The 21085-nt window shown below is 50.2% G+C and overlaps 2 protein-coding genes across 2 annotated transcripts in view; one reads left to right on the top strand and one right to left on the bottom strand.

Moving 5' to 3' along the window:
- rnf123 (ring finger protein 123) overlaps nt 1–21085 on the bottom strand; it is a 110864-nt gene that overhangs the window by 38557 nt on the left and 51222 nt on the right. Inside the window, exon 37 of the mRNA XM_085457837.1 lies at nt 424–647. Coding sequence (XP_085313963.1) covers nt 424–647 — 224 coding nt within the window. The remainder of the gene's footprint in view (nt 1–423; nt 648–21085) is intronic.
- amigo3 (adhesion molecule with Ig-like domain 3) lies at nt 3075–19425 on the top strand. The gene is made up of 2 exons (XM_085457836.1): nt 3075–5294; nt 18473–19425. The coding sequence occupies exons 1-2, from the start codon at nt 3888–3890 to the stop codon at nt 18611–18613; spliced, it is 1548 nt and encodes a 515-aa protein (XP_085313962.1). The 5' UTR covers nt 3075–3887; the 3' UTR covers nt 18614–19425.

Here is a 21085-nt window from a genome sequence, read left to right on the forward strand (position 1 = left end):
GCCCATTCACTCTCTCACACACACACACACACACACACACACACACACACACACACACACACACACACACACACACACACACACACACGGCGGATATTCATATCTTGTGGGGATATCTAGTTGACGTAACCCTTTCCCTGGCTGCTCACCCTGACCGTAATCCCGACAGCAAAAGCACAGGGAATTATTTACTGCATGCACACGTTTGTTTGGTCTGACTCCAGGCCTGAAGCTGTCCTGTACATGTAGCTCTACCCACAATGCACCCTGACAGCTGGGTCGGAGGCTGGAGTGTGTCTCATAGAGATGACAGCAGTGTGTGACATCACTTCCTACTAAGCACAAATCTGCAGCTACCACCGGTCACATTTTCCCCACCTTGGTAACCACGCCCACCAAAGCCACCAAAGATCATCTACTCACATGCGTGCAGGGAGAAGTGTTTGCGCTCTGAGGATCCCGAGTTTCCAGCGGCCGACGGGACAGGGGCAGCCACGGACGACCCCAGAGAGCCCACCGCAGGACGCACGCTGGAGGCCACGGCTGCCGAGGAGCTGGAGGACTCACCTCCTTCTCCCAGGAGGTGCTGGATGGAGTGGAGCTGGAAGCAGGGGTCGGACAGCAGGACGGCGGCAGCTCGGGATACCCTGAGAGGAGAGAGAGCACCGGCTGAGGTCAGACCTGCGGCTGTGAACACACACACTGTGTGTGTGTGTGTGTGTGTGTGTGTGTCACTGTGGTTCCTCACAGCGTTACTGGAGGCCAAGGTAATGCCATCCAGAGTAAGAATCTGCTTAGATACCATATTTCTAAGCTTTTCAGGGCCGAGTACAATAACCTCAGTTTGATCTGAATTAAGAAGCAGAAAGTTAGCGGCCATCCAGGTCTTTATGTCTTTAAGACATTCCTGCAGTTTAACTCATTGGTGTGTGTTATCTGGCTTCATGGACAGATAGAGCTGGGTGTCATCTGCATAGCAGTGTAAATGTATGCTATGTCTTCTAATGATGCTGCCTAAGGGAAGCATGTATAATGTAAACAGAATTGGTCCTAGCACTGAACCCTGTGGAACTCCATAATTAACCTCAGTGTGTGAAGAGGACTCTCCATTTACATGCACAAACTGGAGTCTATTAGATAGATATGATACAAACCACTGCAGTGCAGTACCTGTAATACCTACAGCATGTTCTAATCGCTCTAATAGGATATTATGGTCGACAGTATCGAACGCTGCACTGAGGTCTAGCAGGACAAGCACAGAGATGAGTCCACTGTCAGAGGCCATAAGAAGATCATTTGTAACCTTCACTAAAGCTGTTTCTGTGCTGTGATGAGCTCTGAAACCTGACTGAAACTCTTCAAATAAGCCTCTGCAGATGATCTGTTAGCTGTTTGACAACTACTCTTTCAAGGATGTTTGATATGAAAGGAAGGTTGGAGATGGTTGCTTTATAAGAAAGCAGCAAACTATTTCTCCAGGCTAAATGATGATCTTCTAAATTTGTGACACGCTATTTCCTCTCCAGCTTACGAGTTACCTGCTTTAGGTATTTATAGGTGCTTGATAGGTGTTTGAGAATTATACCAGGGAGTGAAATACTTCTTCTGATTTGAGGCTTTATTTTTCACAGGGGGCAAAAATCTGCAGAATCAAACATGCAGCACTAGCCGCTGTGACTCAGGGCGCCAAAATAAGCTTTTAAAGTGAAAAACAGAAGCGGTCACTTCCCCTCTTGTTTGGATGCAGATGTTGGCTCGTTGCTCAGCGGTGAGCAAACTGGGTAGAGTCCCTCACAGGATGATCTCTGAGGGAAGCATGGTGACATTTCCCTGTAAAACCGCCCGTGACCTTATCTTTTCAGCCTCTCGACACGCCCCCCCTCCACGGTCCTGTAGGCTGCCGTCATCCACACAACTGAGTCACAGAGCTCAGCTGGAAATGTCGCCGGCTGTGTTTTGAGTCCATCGTGTTCCCTCGTTAATAATAAACCAGGAAAGGGCAGCGTGTTCAGAGCTATGGCACTAATGATACACGGAGCACATGAACAGGAACGTCACAGGAAACGGGACGTCTGGGAGGGTCAGGAGAACAGCCGAGTCAGCCATGGCCTCACACCGTTGACTTCAGCCTCAACTTCACCTCTAATACATCCATCCTTCCTTCAGCAGCTTCAGTATAGATGAATAAACACTACATCAGTAGTCACGTGTCACAGTCTAACCAATGACAGCAGTGCGTGGTAGAGAACGCCGTGTTCTACCTGCTGCTGGACTTAATAAAGTTTTTATTGTGTGGAGCTGCTTCAGTCGGACGTTACAGGACGTCCAGCAGGGTAGGATCAGGGTCAGAGGTCAGAGGTCAGCTTCAGCTCTTCAAGGGCTCGTGTTCATGTTAACCTTGGGCTGAGATCAGCTTGCGTCCTCCTGCAGGGCAACGACAGCAGAAAGGCAGGACGCACGCCACCCGGAGACGCCGGGCTCAGACGTCTGTGTGTGTGTGTCTGTAGTGTATGCGCATGCTGCATGTGTGTGTTGGTGTGTCTGTGTTTATCTGCATGCGTGTGTGTGCGCGAGCGTGTGTTTCTGCGTGTCTGAATGTGTGTGTGTGTGTGTGTGTGCGTGCGCGCAATGTTAATCCTGTGACAGCAAATCAGCATAAAACACACTGTGACTGAAAACCAAAAGACAGGGACACACACACACACACACGGCTGAGAACAACCCGGAGGAGATGGCGTTCATGGAGGGAGGAGCCACAAAGTATTCATGGTGTCATAGATTGAAATGCTGGAGCCCCGCCTCCTCCTGATCATCACACAAACCATGATCATAGTATCATTTTTGTTGACTCTGTGAGTAAAATCACAGGAGCGTTCATCTCACTGCTCCTCACGCTCCTCCGAGGAAACACACGGCGCCTCCGAGAGAGGAGCAAGGAGGAGGGAGGAGACTGAAACAAAGTGTGAGCCTGAAACAAAAAGAGACGGAAAGCAGCAGAGCAGCAAAAACAGAGAGGAGGAGGAGCAGGAGGAGGAGCAGGGGGAGAGAGAGAGGGTTAATCCAGAGTGGAGGAGGAGGAGAGGTGGAGCTGGGAAAGCACCAGAAGCGACAGACGAAGCTCACATCTGAGCCGAGCGCAGTCAAGAGACGGAGGCAGCAGCGACTGACACACACACCTGCACACACACAGCAACATCTGTGAGGGAGCAGCGAGGAGCGCGCTCAGTGCGGCCAGAGACAGCGCAGGGCAGCAGCAGAGCGGCGTGGTGGACGAGTGTGGAGCAGACGGGATGCCGACCTCACTGAGAGTCTGATCCCAGGATCAAACTGAGGCGCTCGGAGCTCGCCATCGTCACAGCAGCAGAGACTGAGTGCGGAAAGGAAACTCCCGGAGCGAGCAGAGCTGAAGGAGGACGCCCACGGAGCAGATATGGGATGAAAGGAGGAGACAGGAAGTGATTTCTGACTTTTCTGTGTGATAAATGGGACGACAGGGACAGGTGTTCTGACATCGCAGCACACCTGGATCACTGACAGAGGGAGTCTGTGCTGGGACGCCTCCACCTCACATAACCCATTTAGGCATCTCCTCTCCTGGCGTCTGCCGGGTTGGCAGGTGGACAACATTAACTGAGTTAGACCAAACAAACAGCCTGGAGGCACACTGAGCGCGCTCCACAGCCACGCTCTGAGAGGAGACGATGAGAGGCTCAGAGTGAAGGACGCGCACAGACTCGTACACTATGAGCAACAGCAAGCTTCCTCCGCCTGCTCTGTTTATGTGTCGACCATGTTACGCCAAAATGAGATGAATCGCGGCGCACGAAGGATGTGAACAGCAAACTGAGGCTCTTTCAAAGTAAGGGACACACGCTGGTGGCATCATGTCGCACGTCGGTGGTCACACGGAATTCCTGCAGGCTGTGGACTCTCCGACAGCGTGGCGGGCTGCTGTGCTGCTGTTGGTATGCCTGCAGCTGCACCGGCCGAGCCCCGTACACGCTGCCGTCACCTCGTCTCGGGGCTCCTATCGGGCGGGCGGCTGCATTTGCGCCGCAGACATCTTCAGCTGCACCACCCTGACTCTGAGACACGTTCCCGGAGAAATGCCGGTTTCCACCGTCACCCTGGACCTCAGCCACAACCACATCACGCAGCTGGAGGACGGCGCCTTCCAAGGACTTCTTCAACTGGAGACGTTACGTTTGGCCCACAACCAGCTGACAGCGATCATGCCGGGAGCGTTCAGAAACTCGTCCGGAGCTCAGCTCCGAAACATGGACCTGTCATCCAATCATCTTTGTGTTCTGGAGGAGCATTACTTCCAGGAGCTGTCAGGGTTGGAGGAGCTGCTGCTGTTTAATAACCGGATCTCGCGGGTGGAGGGCAGACCTCTGGCTGGACTGACAAACTTGCGCAAGGCTTATCTGAGCCACAACCGCCTCACAGACTTCCCCTTCTTTTCCATTCAGAAGCACAGCCACCCCCACCTGTCATTGCTGGACCTGTCCTCAAACCGCCTGTCCAAACTGCCCCTGGAGGACATTTTGGCCCTGCCCCATTCGCTGCAGAAGGGGCTCTACCTGCACAACAACTCGCTGTGGTGCGAGTGCCCCATGTACAGCCTGTTCCGGTCCTGGGAGCAGCAGGAGTTTGAGTCGCTGCTTTTCTTCAGGCAGGAGCACGTCTGTCTGGTTTACGGGAACCCGAGAGGCACTGTGCGCTTCCTCCAGCATGGACGCTACCTGGAGAAGTGCAACCTGAGTGCCGTGACCCAGAAGAGGAGTGTTACTGTGACGGCGGGGAAAGCGCTGCTGCTGCACTGTGCCACCACTCTCTCCGGCCACGCCATCACTTTCCTCTGGGTGTCGCCAAGCTTGGAGTCGGTGCTGCCCCCGGGGAATAACGGGTCCTTAAAGATGTTCTCCAACGGCAGCCTGGAGATCATGGCGGCACGCGAGAAGGACACCGGGATCTACTGGTGTCTGGCGGAGGACCGGCAGCATCACCGCAACGACACATGGGAGGTCAACGTCACGGTGTTGGCGGATAGCAACGACCCCCAGGAACCGTTCAACACGGGCTTCACCACCCTCCTGGGCTGCGTGGTGAGCCTGGTGCTGGTGCTCATGTACCTCTACCTGACGCCTTGCCGCTGCCCTCCATGTCTGAAAGCCCCGCCCCCGGCCACGGCCACCCCAAGTCTGGGAAACGAGGCTGGGGCGGGCAGCGCCCAGTCCTCCATCCTCACCCCCACCCCGCCGGCCAGCACGGAGGGCCCGGGCCGCAAGGTCAGTACCAACAAGCATGTGGTGTTTCTGGAGCCAATCAGAGAGCAGCAAAATGGCAGGCTGAGGGCAGGGCCGGGACACCTGGGGCCAGGGTTACTGCTAGGGGCAGAGCAACAGCCACGGCACAGGGCGGGGGAGACAGACTCCATTATGTCTGTCTTCTCAGACACGCCCATCATGATGCCATAGCAACGCACCACCCCCACTCCCCTCTCACTCCCCCTCACCTCCTCCTCCACCTGAGCACAACTCCGGCATGGACCCACAGGCCACGGCGAGGCTTTCATCCAAAACATCCAAGTGCAATTTCACAGATTGATACTGTTAACCAAAACCCTCCAGAGCAGACGAGCCCGCCGCACCCAACCAGCGCACCGTGACGGGCCGCAGAGTTCAAACCAAAGATAGCATGACGGGGTGCGAGGACGGACTGCACCCGAGCGCACGGCTGTCCCTTTAAGCACGGCTTGTACCTTTAACAAACGTTTACGATGCCTTGTTGTCTCGCTCAGAGGTGAGAGACCTTTTGTAGAGCCTTTCAGCTTCTTTCTGTTCGTAGAGCCAGTCGCACTGTAGCCCTGTCACCGCGTGACGCCACAGAAGAGCAGCTTTTAGCCAGTAAAAATAGAAACTGCCCCTCCTCCTCGTCTCCCTCCACTCTGGAGTTCAGTTACTGTCATCATCAGTCAGATCACGAATTATAGAGATGAATAAATAAAAACATCAGCTGGAATGATTCATTCAGGGGGCGGGGCCATTGTTGGAACTTTGTGAAACTTGTTTTGCCTCAGTCATGTGATTACCGACAGGCCAATCAGCACAGACGTGTTTCTGTTATTGTCCTCACTGTATTCACTGCTCCTCCTCCTCCTGTGTGTCGTCCTCTCTGCATCTGTGTGTTAATAAACCCGAGTATCTGCACTGCCCAGCTCACTGCTGTTATTGTCTCTGACCAGCACTCAGCCTCTGCACAGTGTGTGTGTGTGTGTGTGTGTGCGCGCATTCAGATTTATATACAGACATCTTTACTTCTATACACACACGTTTTCTTTTTAATAATTCCCTAATTTACATCCCATTTTCATCCTGTTATTTTACCACTGCACAGACAGAAAACACAGGTCTGAATAAACACAGAAATGAGCAGCTATTTGTATTATTATTGGGTGTTTTTGCTCAAGTAGTTTTTTCTTAATGTTTATAAAATTCTGGTCAGAAACCTTGAAAATCTCTTCATCGCGTGCAGAAATGATCATTTTACAGATAAAACAAACCCTGATCGTACAGGTGTGAGTGTGAGGGCCGCTGCGAGCATTTCATTCAGCAAAGTCATCTAAACGCTTCAGAGCGAGCGTGTGGGCGTGGTCAGAGTCGCTCTCATGTTTCACACGTGAAATCAGAGACGCCACAGACACACTTCACTGCAGCTGCTTGTTAAACAACATCTCTGACCAAGTTTGGAGCGGCGTCTCCACCGCCATCATAATCACCAGCCAGCGTGGCGCCTCCTCGGAAACACTCTCTGAAAGCTGGATCAGAGGGACAGCAGGACGGCCCGCCGGCGTGGGGTAAGACCTCCGCAGGACCGTGGATCAATATTTATCATGAGCCGTCAATATGTCACTACGAACCCCGAGGTCAGAGCCTCGCTGCCCCCACAGGGACACCTGCAGCACCTACTGTCATTAAAGAGTCAGTGTGCATGCGTGCGTGTGTGAGAGTGTGTGAGTGTGTGAGTGAGTGAGTGTCTGTGTGATAGTGTGTGTGTGAGTGAGTGAGTGAGTGAGTGAGTGAGTGAGTGAGTGAGTGAGTGAGTGTGGGAGTGTGTGAGAGTGTGTGTGAGTGTGGGAGTGTGTGAGAGTGTGTGTGTGTGTGAGTGTGTGAGAGTGTGTGTGTGTGTGAGTGTGTGAGAGTGTGTGTGTGTGTGAGTGAGTGAGTGTGGGAGTGTGTGTGTGTGTGTGTGAGTGAGTGAGTGTGGGAGTGTGTGAGAGTGTGTGTGAGTGTGTGTGAGTGTGTGAGAGTGTGTGTGTGTGAGAGTGTGAGTGTGTGAGAGTGAGTGAGTGTGGGAGTGTGTGAGTGTGGGAGTGTGTGAGAGTGTGTGTGTGTGTGAGTGAGTGAGTGTGGGAGTGTGTGAGAGTGTGTGTGAGTGTGGGAGTGTGTGAGAGTGTGTGTGTGTGTGAGTGTGTGAGAGTGTGTGAGAGTGTGTGTGAGTGTGTGTGAGTGTGGGAGTGTGTGAGAGTGTGTGTGTGTGTGAGTGTGTGAGAGTGTGTGTGTGTGTGTGAGTGAGTGAGTGTGGGAGTGTGTGTGTGTGTGTGTGAGTGAGTGAGTGTGGGAGTGTGTGTGTGTGTGTGAGTGAGTGAGTGTGGGAGTGTGTGTGTGTGTGAGTGAGTGAGTGTGGGAGTGTGTGTGTGTGTGAGTGAGTGAGTGTGGGAGTGTGTGTGTGTGTGAGTGTGTGAGTGAGTGAGTGTGGGAGTGTGTGTGTGTGTGTGAGTGAGTGAGTGTGGGAGTGTGTGTGTGTGAGTGAGTGAGTGTGGGAGTGTGTGTGTGTGTGTGAGTGAGTGAGTGTGGGAGTGTGTGTGTGTGTGAGTGAGTGAGTGTGGGAGTGTGTGTGTGTGTGAGTGAGTGAGTGTGGGAGTGTGTGTGTGTGTGAGTGTGTGAGTGAGTGAGTGTGGGAGTGTGTGTGTGTGTGTGTGAGTGAGTGAGTGTGGGAGTGTGTGTGTGTGTGAGTGAGTGAGTGTGGGAGTGTGTGTGTGTGTGAGTGAGTGAGTGTGGGAGTGTGTGTGTGTGAGTGAGTGAGTGTGGGAGTGTGTGTGTGTGTGTGAGTGAGTGAGTGTGGGAGTGTGTGTGTGTGTGAGTGAGTGAGTGTGGGAGTGTGTGTGTGTGTGAGTGTGTGAGTGAGTGAGTGTGGGAGTGTGTGTGTGTGTGTGAGTGAGTGAGTGTGGGAGTGTGTGTGTGTGTGTGAGAGAGAGTGAGTGAGTGAGTGTGGGAGTGTGTGAGTGTGTGAGTGAGTGAGTGTGGGAGTGTGTGTGTGTGAGAGAGAGTGAGTGAGTGTCTGTGAGTGAGTGAGTGAGTGAGTGTGGGAGTGTGTGTGTGTGTGTGAGTGTGTGAGTGAGTGAGTGTGGGAGTGTGTGTGTGTGTGAGTGAGTGAGTGTGGGAGTGTGTGTGTGTGTGAGAGAGAGTGAGTGAGTGTCTGTGAGTGAGTGAGTGAGTGAGTGTGGGAGTGTGTGTGTGTGTGTGAGTGTGTGAGGGAGTGAGTGTGGGAGTGTGTGTGTGTGTGGGAGTGTGTGTGTGTGTGAGTGAGTGAGTGAGTGAGTGAGTGTGGGAGTGTGTGTGTGTGTGTGAGTGTGTGAGGGAGTGAGTGTGGGAGTGTGTGAGTGAGTGAGTGTGGGAGTGTGTGTGTGTGTGAGAGAGAGTGAGTGAGTGAGTGAGTGTGGGAGTGTGTGAGTGTGTGAGAGAGAGTGAGTGAGTGAGTGAGTGTCTGTGAGTGAGTGTGTGTGTGTGTGTGTGTGTGTGTGTGTGTGTGTGTGTGTGCGTGCGTGCGTGCGTGAGTGTCTGTGTGTGTGTGTGTGTGTGTGTGTGAGTGAGTGAGTGAGTGAGTGTGTGTGTGTGTGTGTGTGCGTGCGTGCATGAGTGTGTGTGTGTGTGAGTGAGTGTAGGGGGGGGGCTAAACTACAGATGAGCATCACGAGCTGACCTCAAGATCTGAGGATGGTCAGAGCGATCGACAACAGCTGATCATAAACGTGCTAACTAGCATTAGCATCGTTATTCCCAGTGTGCATGTAGGCGACAGCAGCGTGAGCGCTCTGTGGCGAGCAGAGGAGCCGATGGAAACTCGTAGTCACAGTAGGGAAGCTTCAGGTTACAGCTGGAGCTGCAGCTCCTTGGAACGAGTGTTATATGACTGAGTGTCCTGGTGACACGCTGCTCTCCAGGTCTCTGTACAGGACAACACTGGCCCTGTTTACATGATATCAAAGCCAGACTCTGCAGCACCAGCTAGCAGTCGCTGACCTTTCAGAGTAAGAGCGAGGAGGTTGGTATGGAAGCTTGTTCCCACCACCATCTATAAGGTGAAACGCTCTGCCAATCAGAAAGCTCGGTGAAGCGAGATTGACGTAAACGCTGGAGAACTTAAAGCTGATTGTTTGTTTTTGCTAAAAACTGCGAGCGCCTTCTGCTTGCACGTAACCAGGAAATGATGTCGTTCATGCAGCTTCCTTATTGGCAGAGCTTCGAGTTATTGAGCTTCCACAGGTCGGCCCTTAGACTGACGCACACACAAAGAATTGCTCCAGAGTGGGATTCTGGGGAAGCTGCTTTATCCTTTATAAAGTTAAACAGGCCTCCTGGAATTATTTGGTTGTTTTAGCTGTAAAAGTGTCATAAAATCAGCTGTGAGCTTTTGTCCCCGTCCTCAGGATTGCTGCGTCTTTCCACATCTGGTAGCTTCTTTCTCTACTGTGAGCGTAATCAGGATTAGTAACAGAAAAGGACTGAATTGAAATGTTACAGTTTTTACTCAAAGAGGCAGAAAGAGAGACTGTACATGATTACAAGACTTACAGTCTGAACAACAACAAGTTTGTGACCTTTGACCCTGTGGTTTGTTTTTGGGCATCTCTTTTCTTCCCCGGTACACTTCCTCTCAGTCTGTAGCCAAAGGCCTACATCGCACTGCTGACACTCGTGCTCCTTTTATGCAACATTTTCCTGAGTGGATAATAAACCCAGCCTGCTCTGCCTGCATGTCCTGCAAGCCTCAAATACACCTGCTTTACAGGTGCTGGAAGAGGGCGGGGCAGTGTTTGTCATACATGAAATAAACATGGCATAAAACAATGTTCTATGAAACCCTGTTATCAGGGCTTACATCCAGCAACTCTTATTTTTATATAAAACACTAAAAACATCAAAAATAAAATCATTGTAAGAAAGAAAAACGATGTCTGACAAAGCGTCAGTTTTCTGTGCGCCTTCGTCTCTCTCAACCTTCGTCTTCGGGCCGCTGTGACGCAGTGCTTGGGATTACCCGAAGGACTCTAATATCAGCGCAAATCATTCAAGAGTTACGGTACTTTAAAGAAACGTTGGAAAAACCTGTCGCCGGTGACGGGATGGGGGCTGAAGGCTTATCCAATCAGCAGACAGCTTTCCTTGGGTGACGCGGTCGACCTGCAGCTCCTCGTTGAGAATCATTCTCCTAATGTTTCCTCTGGGCGGCGCTGTGACGCTGATCGCAGCGCCGAGATCTGTGTATCGAGCGAGGACAGTCATGAACTCTTCACAAGAGACCGCGACCTCTGACCTCAAGCTCTTGATATTCAAACACATCTCAGATTTTTGGTAGAGCCACCTCTGAGGCATCTCAGTTATCATGTTCTCAGGGTGTGCGCGGCCGCCTGGCTGAACAAGCAGCGACAGAGTCAGCCTTTCCTGTCACACACTCTTTACATGATCCCCTTTATACTTCACAAGGTGTGCTGTGCCCCACACACACACACACACACACACACCATTTTCTTCACGCTGTTTTCAAATCAACACAATAGGAAACGAGCTGAAGCTGCTGATTGCTCTGCACGTCCTTCAGGGAGCGCAGAAAAGGCCGTTTGGCTGCAGCCAATCAGCTCACACCTCACCAGCACCACGGGCAAGTCAGGTGGAGGGGGGCGGATGGCACCCGTCAAAGCCTGCAGGAAGTTTTCACACTTCATTAAGAAGCTCGACACATTCGAGCGGAACCACACAGACGGGCTCCGATTCATCCCATCACACACACGAGATCACCGCCGTCATCCTCCCACAGGCCGCAGACGCCAGCCGCAGGCGGAACCACAACCCCAAACGAGCAGCTCGGACCGCCGGGATCAGCCGAGCCTCAGGATTGTTTTGTGGAATAAGTTAAGATCGTTTCCTTCCAAAGCGCCGTTTTCACGTCTCACCGGAGGTGGCGTTAACTACCGTTTGACGAATCGGTCCAATCACAGCTCATCATTACCGGGCAGCGCTGCAGGCTCTGAGCTGGGGTTTGTGAGATACACGCAGGCCGAGAAAGAGCCGGCGGGACTGAAACGAGCCAATCACAGCGCTCCAATCAGCTGATGATGAGCAGTGGAGTGCTCATCAGAAGGTTAGATTGGCTGCTGTGCATCTCCTGCCCACTCAGGGGTTAACGTAAGTGGGAGCAGCAGTGATGTGGTGCTCTTATGTAACACTGAAGGCAGAGCAGCCATCAAATATTCAGCAGGTCTTCCCTCGCGCTCAGTGAGGCGGCGGCGCCCCGAACAGCTCGCTGGATCAGCACGACACACCAAAACTCTGCGAGCAGACTCAGGACCAAACATCCTGCTGCTGCCCGCGCTCGTTGTTAGCAGCACCTTCACAGCCTAACGTCCCGATCTGCTGCGACTTCCTGGGATATCGCCGAGTTTGTTTGAGCTGCGTTTACGTCAGGGAACGAGGAGTTACACTGAAGTTCAGGCTGCCTTTGTGACAGCAGGGCAGAGCTTACACAACACAAGCTCCACCCACCTCCATAAGGGACAGCCAATCAGAAGAAAGTCAGTCTAAAAGAGGGAGGGGCTAAATCAGCCCAGAATCAGACAAAGAAGGATTATTATGAGCAGTGAATCATGAACAGATGGTGGACTCCAGCAACAACGGTTCTGGAGGGTTAGCCGTGGCAAACATGGCGGCATTGCAAAGCTGAGGCCAAGCGAGGCGTGCAGATGCCAGAAAGCAGCGGGCAACGCGACGCTGTGATCTGAAAACCTCCCTGAGCCTGGTGTGGCTGGAGGTTTCTTCCTGTTAAAAGGAGTTTTTCGTGCCCACTGTCACCAACGTGTTGCTCATAGGGCGTGGTCTGATTGTTGGGGCTCGTTTGTAGTTTCAGCAGTTTTCCACATCCTGGATACAAATACAAACACGTCCTCGTTTGCTGAGAGAGGAAAGCTGAGCGGTCACGGTGTGGTACAGGTTGAAGCACCTGGAGGTGACTGTTGATGTGGTGCCTTTTAAATAAAGCTGTACTGAATTACTGCCTCACGCTGAGACTGGACTCGTCGGTGAGCTGAAGCTCTGAGCTTGAAATTAGCTGCAGCAAAACAGGAAGTGCTACACGTCCCTATTTTAAATGCTCAGCCTCGTGAACAGGAGGATATTCTTGTTGTGTCAGTAGAGCTGGGCGATATGAGATTTTTTCATATCACGATATGTTTTTTTCATTTCAGGCGATAACGATATCTATCACGATATCAGCCAAATAACTATATTTGTAAGATTTAAATGTGCCGTTGCTCACAAGTAAAATGTGAAATAATCAGCAGCTTGTTTTTATTTAAATATTTATTTCCCATAATAAGTTCAACAGGGTAGATGTACTTAAGGAACATGAGACTTTTTCAGCTAAATAAAGGCAAATACTGCAAACTACACAAAAGGCAGCCGCTAAAGCGTTTAAGTTTCAAAATAGAACAAACGAAACAGACTAAATTGTCAATTCCACTTAGAAACAAAATATTAATTCTAAAAATAAATCTTAGTTTGTTTTACAGAATAACAGACAAAACTGACTAACTTTTGTCAATATCAAATAAACTGAGAACTAAAAGGAAATTCTCAATCTCTCCTTGTTGTATAGCTGAGCTTTTCAAACAGTTTTAACAGTTACTTTAGTCTGACAAAAGCCGAATGATGAATTAGCGCTTCCAGTCAGAGACTGAGGCTACGTCCACACGTACACGGGTATTTTTGAAAACTGAGATTTTCCGTTTTCGTTTTAAAAAATAATCCCGTCCACACATAAAGGCAGAAATGAAGGAAAACGCTGCTATGAACATGCCAAAGCAGCAGGTGGCGCTAGATTCCTAACCGTGCAGAAATGTTGGCCAATCAGAAGTCTAGAAGCCTCGGTGGGAAAAAGTAAACAAAGCTGGGGCATAGAAGCAGAACCGAGTCGTATGTGTGGAGGGACAGTAACTGTGTGTATATGTAAGCATTTAAACACTGCAGAGAGTAGAATTAACAGTAACAGTATTGTAGAAATTTATTTCACTGAAACAATAACGTGGCGCACAGTGTGACGCATGCACCAGTTTATTGTATTTCCAGACTTGCTTTCGGCACAATTTACAGTGCACGCTACTCTGTTTTTTGTCAGACTTGAAATAGCCGAAATACCTTCACACTACGGAGCTTCTATGGCTCTTCCGTTCGACAATCTCTCCGGCGTTGGAACCATCATCTGTTTTCTCTTCGGTCACGCTCGGTTGATTTTTCTAGTCGGCACACTCATTTCCTCCATTACCCGCTGGCTGCTTCCCAAACAAACACACGTGCAGCTTGGCACTTGTGCTGTACGTAACAAGTCACGTGACGTGACGCTGCGGCTGTGATTGGTTCGGCTCTGCGCTACTTAATTTGGATTGGCTGACCTTTTTTTTTTTTTTTTTTTTTTGAGGACAAGAGCGGCGAGGTCTATCGCGATAGCTTAATTTCTCTATCGAGTAAAAGTTATATCGCGATACATATCGTTATCGTTCTATCGCCCAGCTCTATGTGTCAGACACGAATCTGCTCCCAGCTAACGGCCGTGGATGAGTCCAGCTGACAGGAGACAGTCGGCCTCCTTCACTCCATCATTACAAGATTCCAGTTTCCTCACTTTAACACACAGCTCTGATTTGTCGTCTTAGCGAAAGGCCTCGCTGATGTTTCGCTCTGCAGCGCCACCTACTGACAACAGGAAGTCAGCCTAAAGCGATGAGTGTTCCCTGAATGAAGCAGTGCGCTGTGTTTCCTGTGAGCAACACACAAGAGTGCAGGCATGACGATATCTACACGACAGTAGGGTAACCTCAGTCAGCCATCTGGAACGAGCTCCCACCTGAGGCTCCTCCTCCTGAGGCTCGCCTAAAACATCTGCCATGAAAAATTGATGAAGGCAGAGTGAATCAAAGCCCCGTGGAAGAATCCAGCTCTGCAGCTGAACCGGCCTGAACCTCATCAATCATTCATGGATCCAGATGTTTCACCTGAGTTTCTGATCACTTTATCAATCAGCTCCGTCCTCAGGTCTCCGCTCGTGCGTCAGTGTTCCCGGCTGGTGCAGGTACACTAACAGCAGCGCACCTGGGGCTCATTACAGCAGCTCTGTTCTGCTCATCTGTCAGAGTCACAAACGACTGATTTATTAGAGGAAATCCAGTCCTGTGGCTGCTGTTCAGCTGCTTTCCCAACAAGGCAGCTGACCGGCGGTCTGATGGACTAACGCCACCATGTTGGACCAGCCGGGGCAGACTCCCTGCAGAGGCTGTGTTTACTGTTCATACCGCCTTAATTACACAAAATGTGATTTCTTTAAATGTGCAGGCGAGCCCTCAGAGTCCACGAGAGCCTCAGAGCAGAAACAACACAAAAGTGGAAAAACATTCGAGCCGAGTTCATCAGATGAATAACCCGTCTGGCAGGCTGATGATCACAGATATTCATCAATAATCAGGAGATGAACCGTGATCTGAACATGGCTGAGCTTCCAAACATGCGAGTCCCGTTTCTGCTCTTCAGATCAGATTACAGGCCCCCGGGCGAGCAAACGACCCCTGAGCTCCTTCATTCAGAGCTGCTACCAAACCCCGCCTCCTCATCAGCGCCGTGAGGCACGGATAATCACGGACGGCATCAGCTCAGCGGAGCGCCTGACACGTCAGGATGTAAAGTGAGAGAAATGCTTAAAAGGTGCCGGTCGCATGTGTTAATAAAACCAATCCAATGGTGGATCCAGTTCATTTCCTGGAGACAGAGTCCGAGCCTCACGGGCAGCATCGGAGCAGACCCCTCCTCCTGGATGTCATGTGACGCCTGTAGTTTTTACAGACCCATCCCCTCCCCCCTCACAGGATTATGTTGCCTCCTTCTTACATCACACATCAGATCCAAACATCCGGGACACGGCTCAGGAAACAAAGACCGGAGCGCTTTTAAGGCACAGACAAACCCCACGAAGATGGAGCAGCTCGTTACCAGTCAGCGCGAGGCCGGACCAGTTTAACCAGCAGAGGACCAAAGTTCCCTCTAATGTTTCATGTGTCTGAGCACACAAACTCCCTGAGCGTCCCTTGGACCACTGTGAGCGACAGCAGACGTGTGCACTGTGGTCACGCCAGCATCCAATCATCCAAGTTACATGTTTATTAAAATAATCAAATTACAGCGTTTATGTTAGACGACTTTTCATTAACTGCTTTAGCTCACTGACAATGAGAATGTAAAAAAGATCTTGTCCATGTGCAGCATGTTAACACTATTGGAAGGAAAAATAACTTGAACTCCAGTTTTGAAAACACAACTTTCTTTGTTCTTTCATAAAGCTCTGACTGTATTATGAGTCTGTGGTCTGGGAGAGAGTCTGTAACTCTGTCTGCAAATACAGTAAATAATGACCAATGTTGGGCAATTAATTATGTAGTTACTTCTTCAAAAAAGTTACTGAGTCATGTAAACAACAAAGATTTTTGCAGCTGTTTACCTAAAAATGCAGCCAAGGCGTTTCTTAAACAAACATTTCAAACTATTTACAGAACAATCAGCTGTTCTGCATCAAATCTGATGCCACACAAATTATTTGTGCCGCTCCAAAAAATAATTTCTGTCCACTATGAGATGAAGGAGAACAACAGCCTGATACCTGCAGGCCTGACAGCAGCAGATGTGTCACTGCTGTAACACCTGTAACACTCAGCAGTCGCCTCATTGTTCTGACACACACAACACTACTGACTACACTACACACTGACTACACACTAACTACACACTGACTACACACTAACTACACACTAACTACACACTGACTACACACTAACTACACACTGACTACACACTGACTACACACTGACTACACACTAACTACACACTGACTACACACTGACTACACACTAACTACACACTAACTACACACTGACTACACACTAACTACACACTAACTACACACTGACTACACACTGACTACACACTGACTACACACTAACTACACACTAACTACACACTAACTACACACTAACTACACACTGACTACACACTAACTACACACTGACTACACACTAACTACACACTGACTACACACTGACTACACACTGACTACACACTGACTACACACTGACTACACACTGACTACACACTAACTACACACTAACTACACACTGACTACACACTGACTACACACTGACTACACACTGACTACACACTAACTACACACTGACTACACACTGACTACACACTGACTACACACTAACTACACACTAACTACACACTGACTACACACTGACTACACACTGACTACACACTAACTACACACTAACTACACACTAACTACACACTAACTACACACTGACTACACACTAACTACACACTAACTACACACTGACTACACACTAACTACACACTAACTACACACTGACTACACACTAACTACACACTAACTACACACTGACTACACACTGACTACACACTGACTACACACTGACTACACACTAACTACACACTAACTACACACTGACTACACACTAACTACACACTGACTACACAAGATTTGTGCTAAACGTCACAAATGTCTCACATCTCAAACACACCGTCACTCCTAAAACTTCCCCCTCCCTAAATAACTAAATGCCATGTAGCCATATCATTTTTTGATTGGTCCACATGGTACATTTTTCCACCAATAGGAAAGGGCGGCGTTTGGTTTTTGCTCACAGGCTTTCGAGCGTTTTCCTTATAAACGTCAACCACGTTGATTAGCTGCGTATATACGAATGTGAATCGCGTGATTGGCTGGACTGTGGGATGAGGCGACATCGTTCTGATCCCGTACGGGAGCAGCCAGTCACTGACTAACACTGCAAAACAGAATTGATAAAGTTTAATTTTAATTCAGCTTAGATTTGTTTTTTTTGTGGGCACAGACGTGCCAGCAGTGCGCAATCGTGCACGCGCGCAGCTTAGAGGGAACATTGCAGAGGACATAGACCAGAGGTATGAAGACGAGCTTCTGTTTAGTTCATGTGTCGGAGGAAAGGCTTTTCTTCCTGGCTTGATGAGAGCACACGGAGCCTCTTTCAAAGTGTGCTGTCACAGTCAGGATCACCGAGCACGTCTGCAGGTCGGCTGTTATCACGCTGGACTACAGCGCTGATCAAAGGTTCTCCTCACTCTACGATGCACCAGTGTTTGTCTGCACATAACAGCGTTTAAACGGTTCCTGCAGGCTCTTTGTTCGCCCGTCACACACACGCTTCACTTGTTTCCATGTTTTTATTCAATCTGTGTAAAATCCCAAAGAAAACACAGTGTAACATCAAATTGTATTTTTGCTCCAACGAGGTGATTCCCAAACTCTACGGCAGGTAAACTGGATCAGAAAGACCCGACACAGGACCTGAGAGACGATCTGGACCTTCAGCTGATCATCTGCTGCTCACTGAAGTCTCATCAGAGACGATCAGTGAAGGACGGCTGTCAGGAAGACGTTCTTAACGAGGGGACACGGGAGGGAAGGCAGAGGTCTTAAAATGACACGAGAACTGGACGATGGATCCACATCACGGTCAGTGTGTACGAGGAGGTCAGGAGGCGGCACGGTGGAGGCTCTGTCATGGTTTCAGTGCTGTTGGAGACCTTTGATAAACTGATGAACTATCAGAGTCTGATCCACCAGCCAGGAACATCTGGAAACAGCAGCTTGTTTCAGCATGACAAAGATCCAAACACACAGTCAGTGCATCAAAGCACACGTGGATAGAAACACACAGAGCTCCACATCACTGAAGCAGTGTGGGATCATCCTGACAGAACAGCATGAGAGTCCTTCAGGGAGCCTGAAGAACAGTTCCTGAAGACCCCCAGAGACCCCGCCAGAGCCCCCCCCAGAGAGCCGCTCAGAGCCCCCCCCAGAGAGCCGAACTCTGTCTTTGCCTAACATTCTGCATTTGCTTGTGTCTGCAATAAACGACTGCACGTATTTCCCACAGGCTTGTAAAAATAAGAAGTGAAGGGCAGTTTGAGTCAAAACCCTGTAGGCGTGGCTGTTCAGGCTCAGGTGTGTGCGCTCTGTGGGTGAACTGTTCAGGCCCTGTGTGATAACCTTAAAGTGATAAAATGTCTCCTCCTCTTTTCGTCCTCAGATCTTCTCCTCTGTCGGGGCCACGCGGCCTCCTTCCAGCCTCATTTCCACGCTGACACGTGACCACGGGAAGGACAAGAAGCACGCTTCAGAGCAACGACACGCACGTACGCGCAGATGCACCGACGAGCGACTCATCTGAGGGTCTTGAACACCGTGTTTAGATGTTTAAGAACTACAAGCACGTTTTCACATCATCGTTCACGTCAGCTGACGCAGAAAAAAGCCGATGCTGTAATCCTGGTTCTTCCATTTAGGTCGGACCTCTGTGTCGTGTCACCCGCATGCTTTCAAAAACACAAGAAACTGCTTTATTGGTCACGTACACAATCACACAGATGACGTGACCAAGCTGCGGACGGGCTGCAGACGTAGCCGCGCCATTCCAGGCTTGGTGTTTGGCATGGGGGCCGAGCCAGGACCCTCACTGGATACTGGGAGGGAATCAAACTTGCTCCAAAGGTGTGTGGTCTTAACACTACACTATCCAACACAGACGAATCACAGCCTCAAAGCAGTGCATGCTGGGAAGTGAATGCTCACCGTAAAGTATTCACAGCTCTGAGAGTCACACTAAAGATGAACAGGCACGCTCGGTGTGACAGAACTGCCACGAAACTAAATGCTGATAACTGGGCTCTTCCTGTTAAAGGGGAGTTTTTCCTTCCCACTGTTGCCAAAGCGCTTGCTCCATGGGGGCGTGGTCTGATTGTTGGAGTTTCTCTGTTTATCGTAGGTCTTCACCTTACAGTACGAAGCGCTTTAGGCGACTGATCTGGGGCTCGTGAGCGTGAGCAGCATGGAGGGTTTTTACATTCGTTGTTTCACATGTTGTTTGCAAATATAAACACGTCTTTGTTTGCTGGAGAAATTAAAGCCTGACCTCACCATGTCTGTGATGGCGGTTCCCCGGAGAGCGCCGTACGTGATGTTCAGTAAAACGTGACAATAAAGTCTGTGTGTGCCGTGTGTTTATTAAAGACGTTCAGCTGCTGTTTGAGTCTCTGATCGTGCTGCTTTCAGTTTCACGCTCTGAGCATGCTCTGTTTAAGACGTCATCATCATCATCAGGTGACTCCCCGCAGCGTTCTCCGGAACAGCCGGCGTCGCCACTCTGCACTGCTACAATGACGCGCCTGCACGCCTGTGTCACGAGGTGTACGCTACGCTTTGTTCACACAGCATCAACAAGACAAGTTCAGCCCTTCGGATGGAGGTCAGGTTTACGGAGGCGTGCAGGTCTGAGTGCAGCGTGGAGATGAACGGCAGGGATGCTGGCGTGTGGCGGTGAACTGCCCGACTGTGAGCGCGAACACTTGCTCGCCACAACTGTAAGTACAGCTGGGCGTGACGTGATATTCACTTTACTAGGAACCCCAGAAACCTAAGCTTCAGTGAAACGCTTTCACTCGACCCTGAGAGAAGAGACATTGATGACCATCAGATCCAGGCTGCACTCGCTCCGTTTCACAGGAAACACGATTCACCATAAAAACATGGGCTGATCGGCCCCAGTGCACAAACTGGAGGGTCGTCAGAAACCAGGCCGGTGCACACGCTAGCATTAGCCATCTGTTGTCATTAACGTAGCAGCTAGCGGACAGTAGTTGGATAAAGATGAATTGGAGCTCAGCGGGAGATCGAGCCGTGACAGAGCAGATTACGGACGCGTGGACCAGGAGGGGAGTGGAGGACCAATCGGACGGTTTCAGGCCTGAAGAGCTGAGGACCAAAGAGCTGCACGCTTCCTGCTTCATGTGTTTCTGGCTGCGTTGGAGCAGCTGTGAGGTCAGTTTTAGCTAACGGCTAACTCACAGCACACGTTACCATAACGCTCTCGGCAATAACGAAATGGTTTCCATGTGTTTGCCATCGTCGTGCTGTTTGCCATCGTCGTGCTGTTTGCCATCGTCGTGCTGTTTGCCATCGTCGTGCTGTTTGCCATCGTCGTGCTGTTTGCCATCGTCGTGCTTTTTGCCATCGTCGTGCTGTTTGCCATCGTCGTGCTGTTTGCCATCGTCGTGCTGTTTGCCATCGTCGTGCTGTTTGCCATCGTCGTGCTGTTTGCCATCGTCGTGCTGTTTGCCATCGTCGTGCTGTTAGCCATCGTCGTGCTGTTAGCCATCGTCGTGCTGTTAGCCATCGTCGTGCTGTTAGCCATCGTCGTGCTGTTTGCCATCGTCGTGCTGTTTGCCATCGTCGTGCTTTTTGCCATCGTCGTGCTGTTTGCCATCGTCGTGCTGTTTGCCATCGTCGTGCTGTTTGCCATCGTCGTGCTGTTTGCCGTACCCTTTGGTCTAAAATACATTTCACCTTCAAATCTGTGAAGAGCTTTTATTCATTTCAGTCTTAAGCTCTTATTTTGTTTACTCTTAACTTCTAATTGGAAAAGAACACGTTCATCTTCTTCATCATTACTTTTGGGGTCAAAGTCTTCTCCGTGGTATCGAGTCACGCCGTCACCTCAAAGCTGACCCAGCTGCTCAGCCTGTTTTTAGCGAGCAGCGCAAATCTCTGCAGGCTGGAAAAAAGAAGCTCCATCCCAGAGCGCAGTGCAGGCCTCTCAGGCTCCACAGCTGCTAAGCTAATTAGCCTCGGTCTCAATCTAATCTGC

This window comes from Copadichromis virginalis, linkage group LG5 (assembly GCF_057382275.1).
Source record: "Copadichromis virginalis isolate Kocher_CV1m ecotype Utaka linkage group LG5, C_Virginalis_male_GT1.1, whole genome shotgun sequence".
Classification (NCBI taxonomy): domain Eukaryota; kingdom Metazoa; phylum Chordata; class Actinopteri; order Cichliformes; family Cichlidae; genus Copadichromis; species Copadichromis virginalis.

Coding starts and splice junctions, on each gene's coding strand:
- amigo3 (XM_085457836.1), top strand. CDS start 3,888: ATGTCGCACGTCGGTGGTCACACGGAATTCCTGCAGGCTGTGGACTCT. Junction 5,295..18,472: donor CGGAGGGCCCGGGCCGCAAG/GTCAGTACCAAC, acceptor TTTCGTCCTCAG/ATCTTCTCCTCTGTCGGGGC.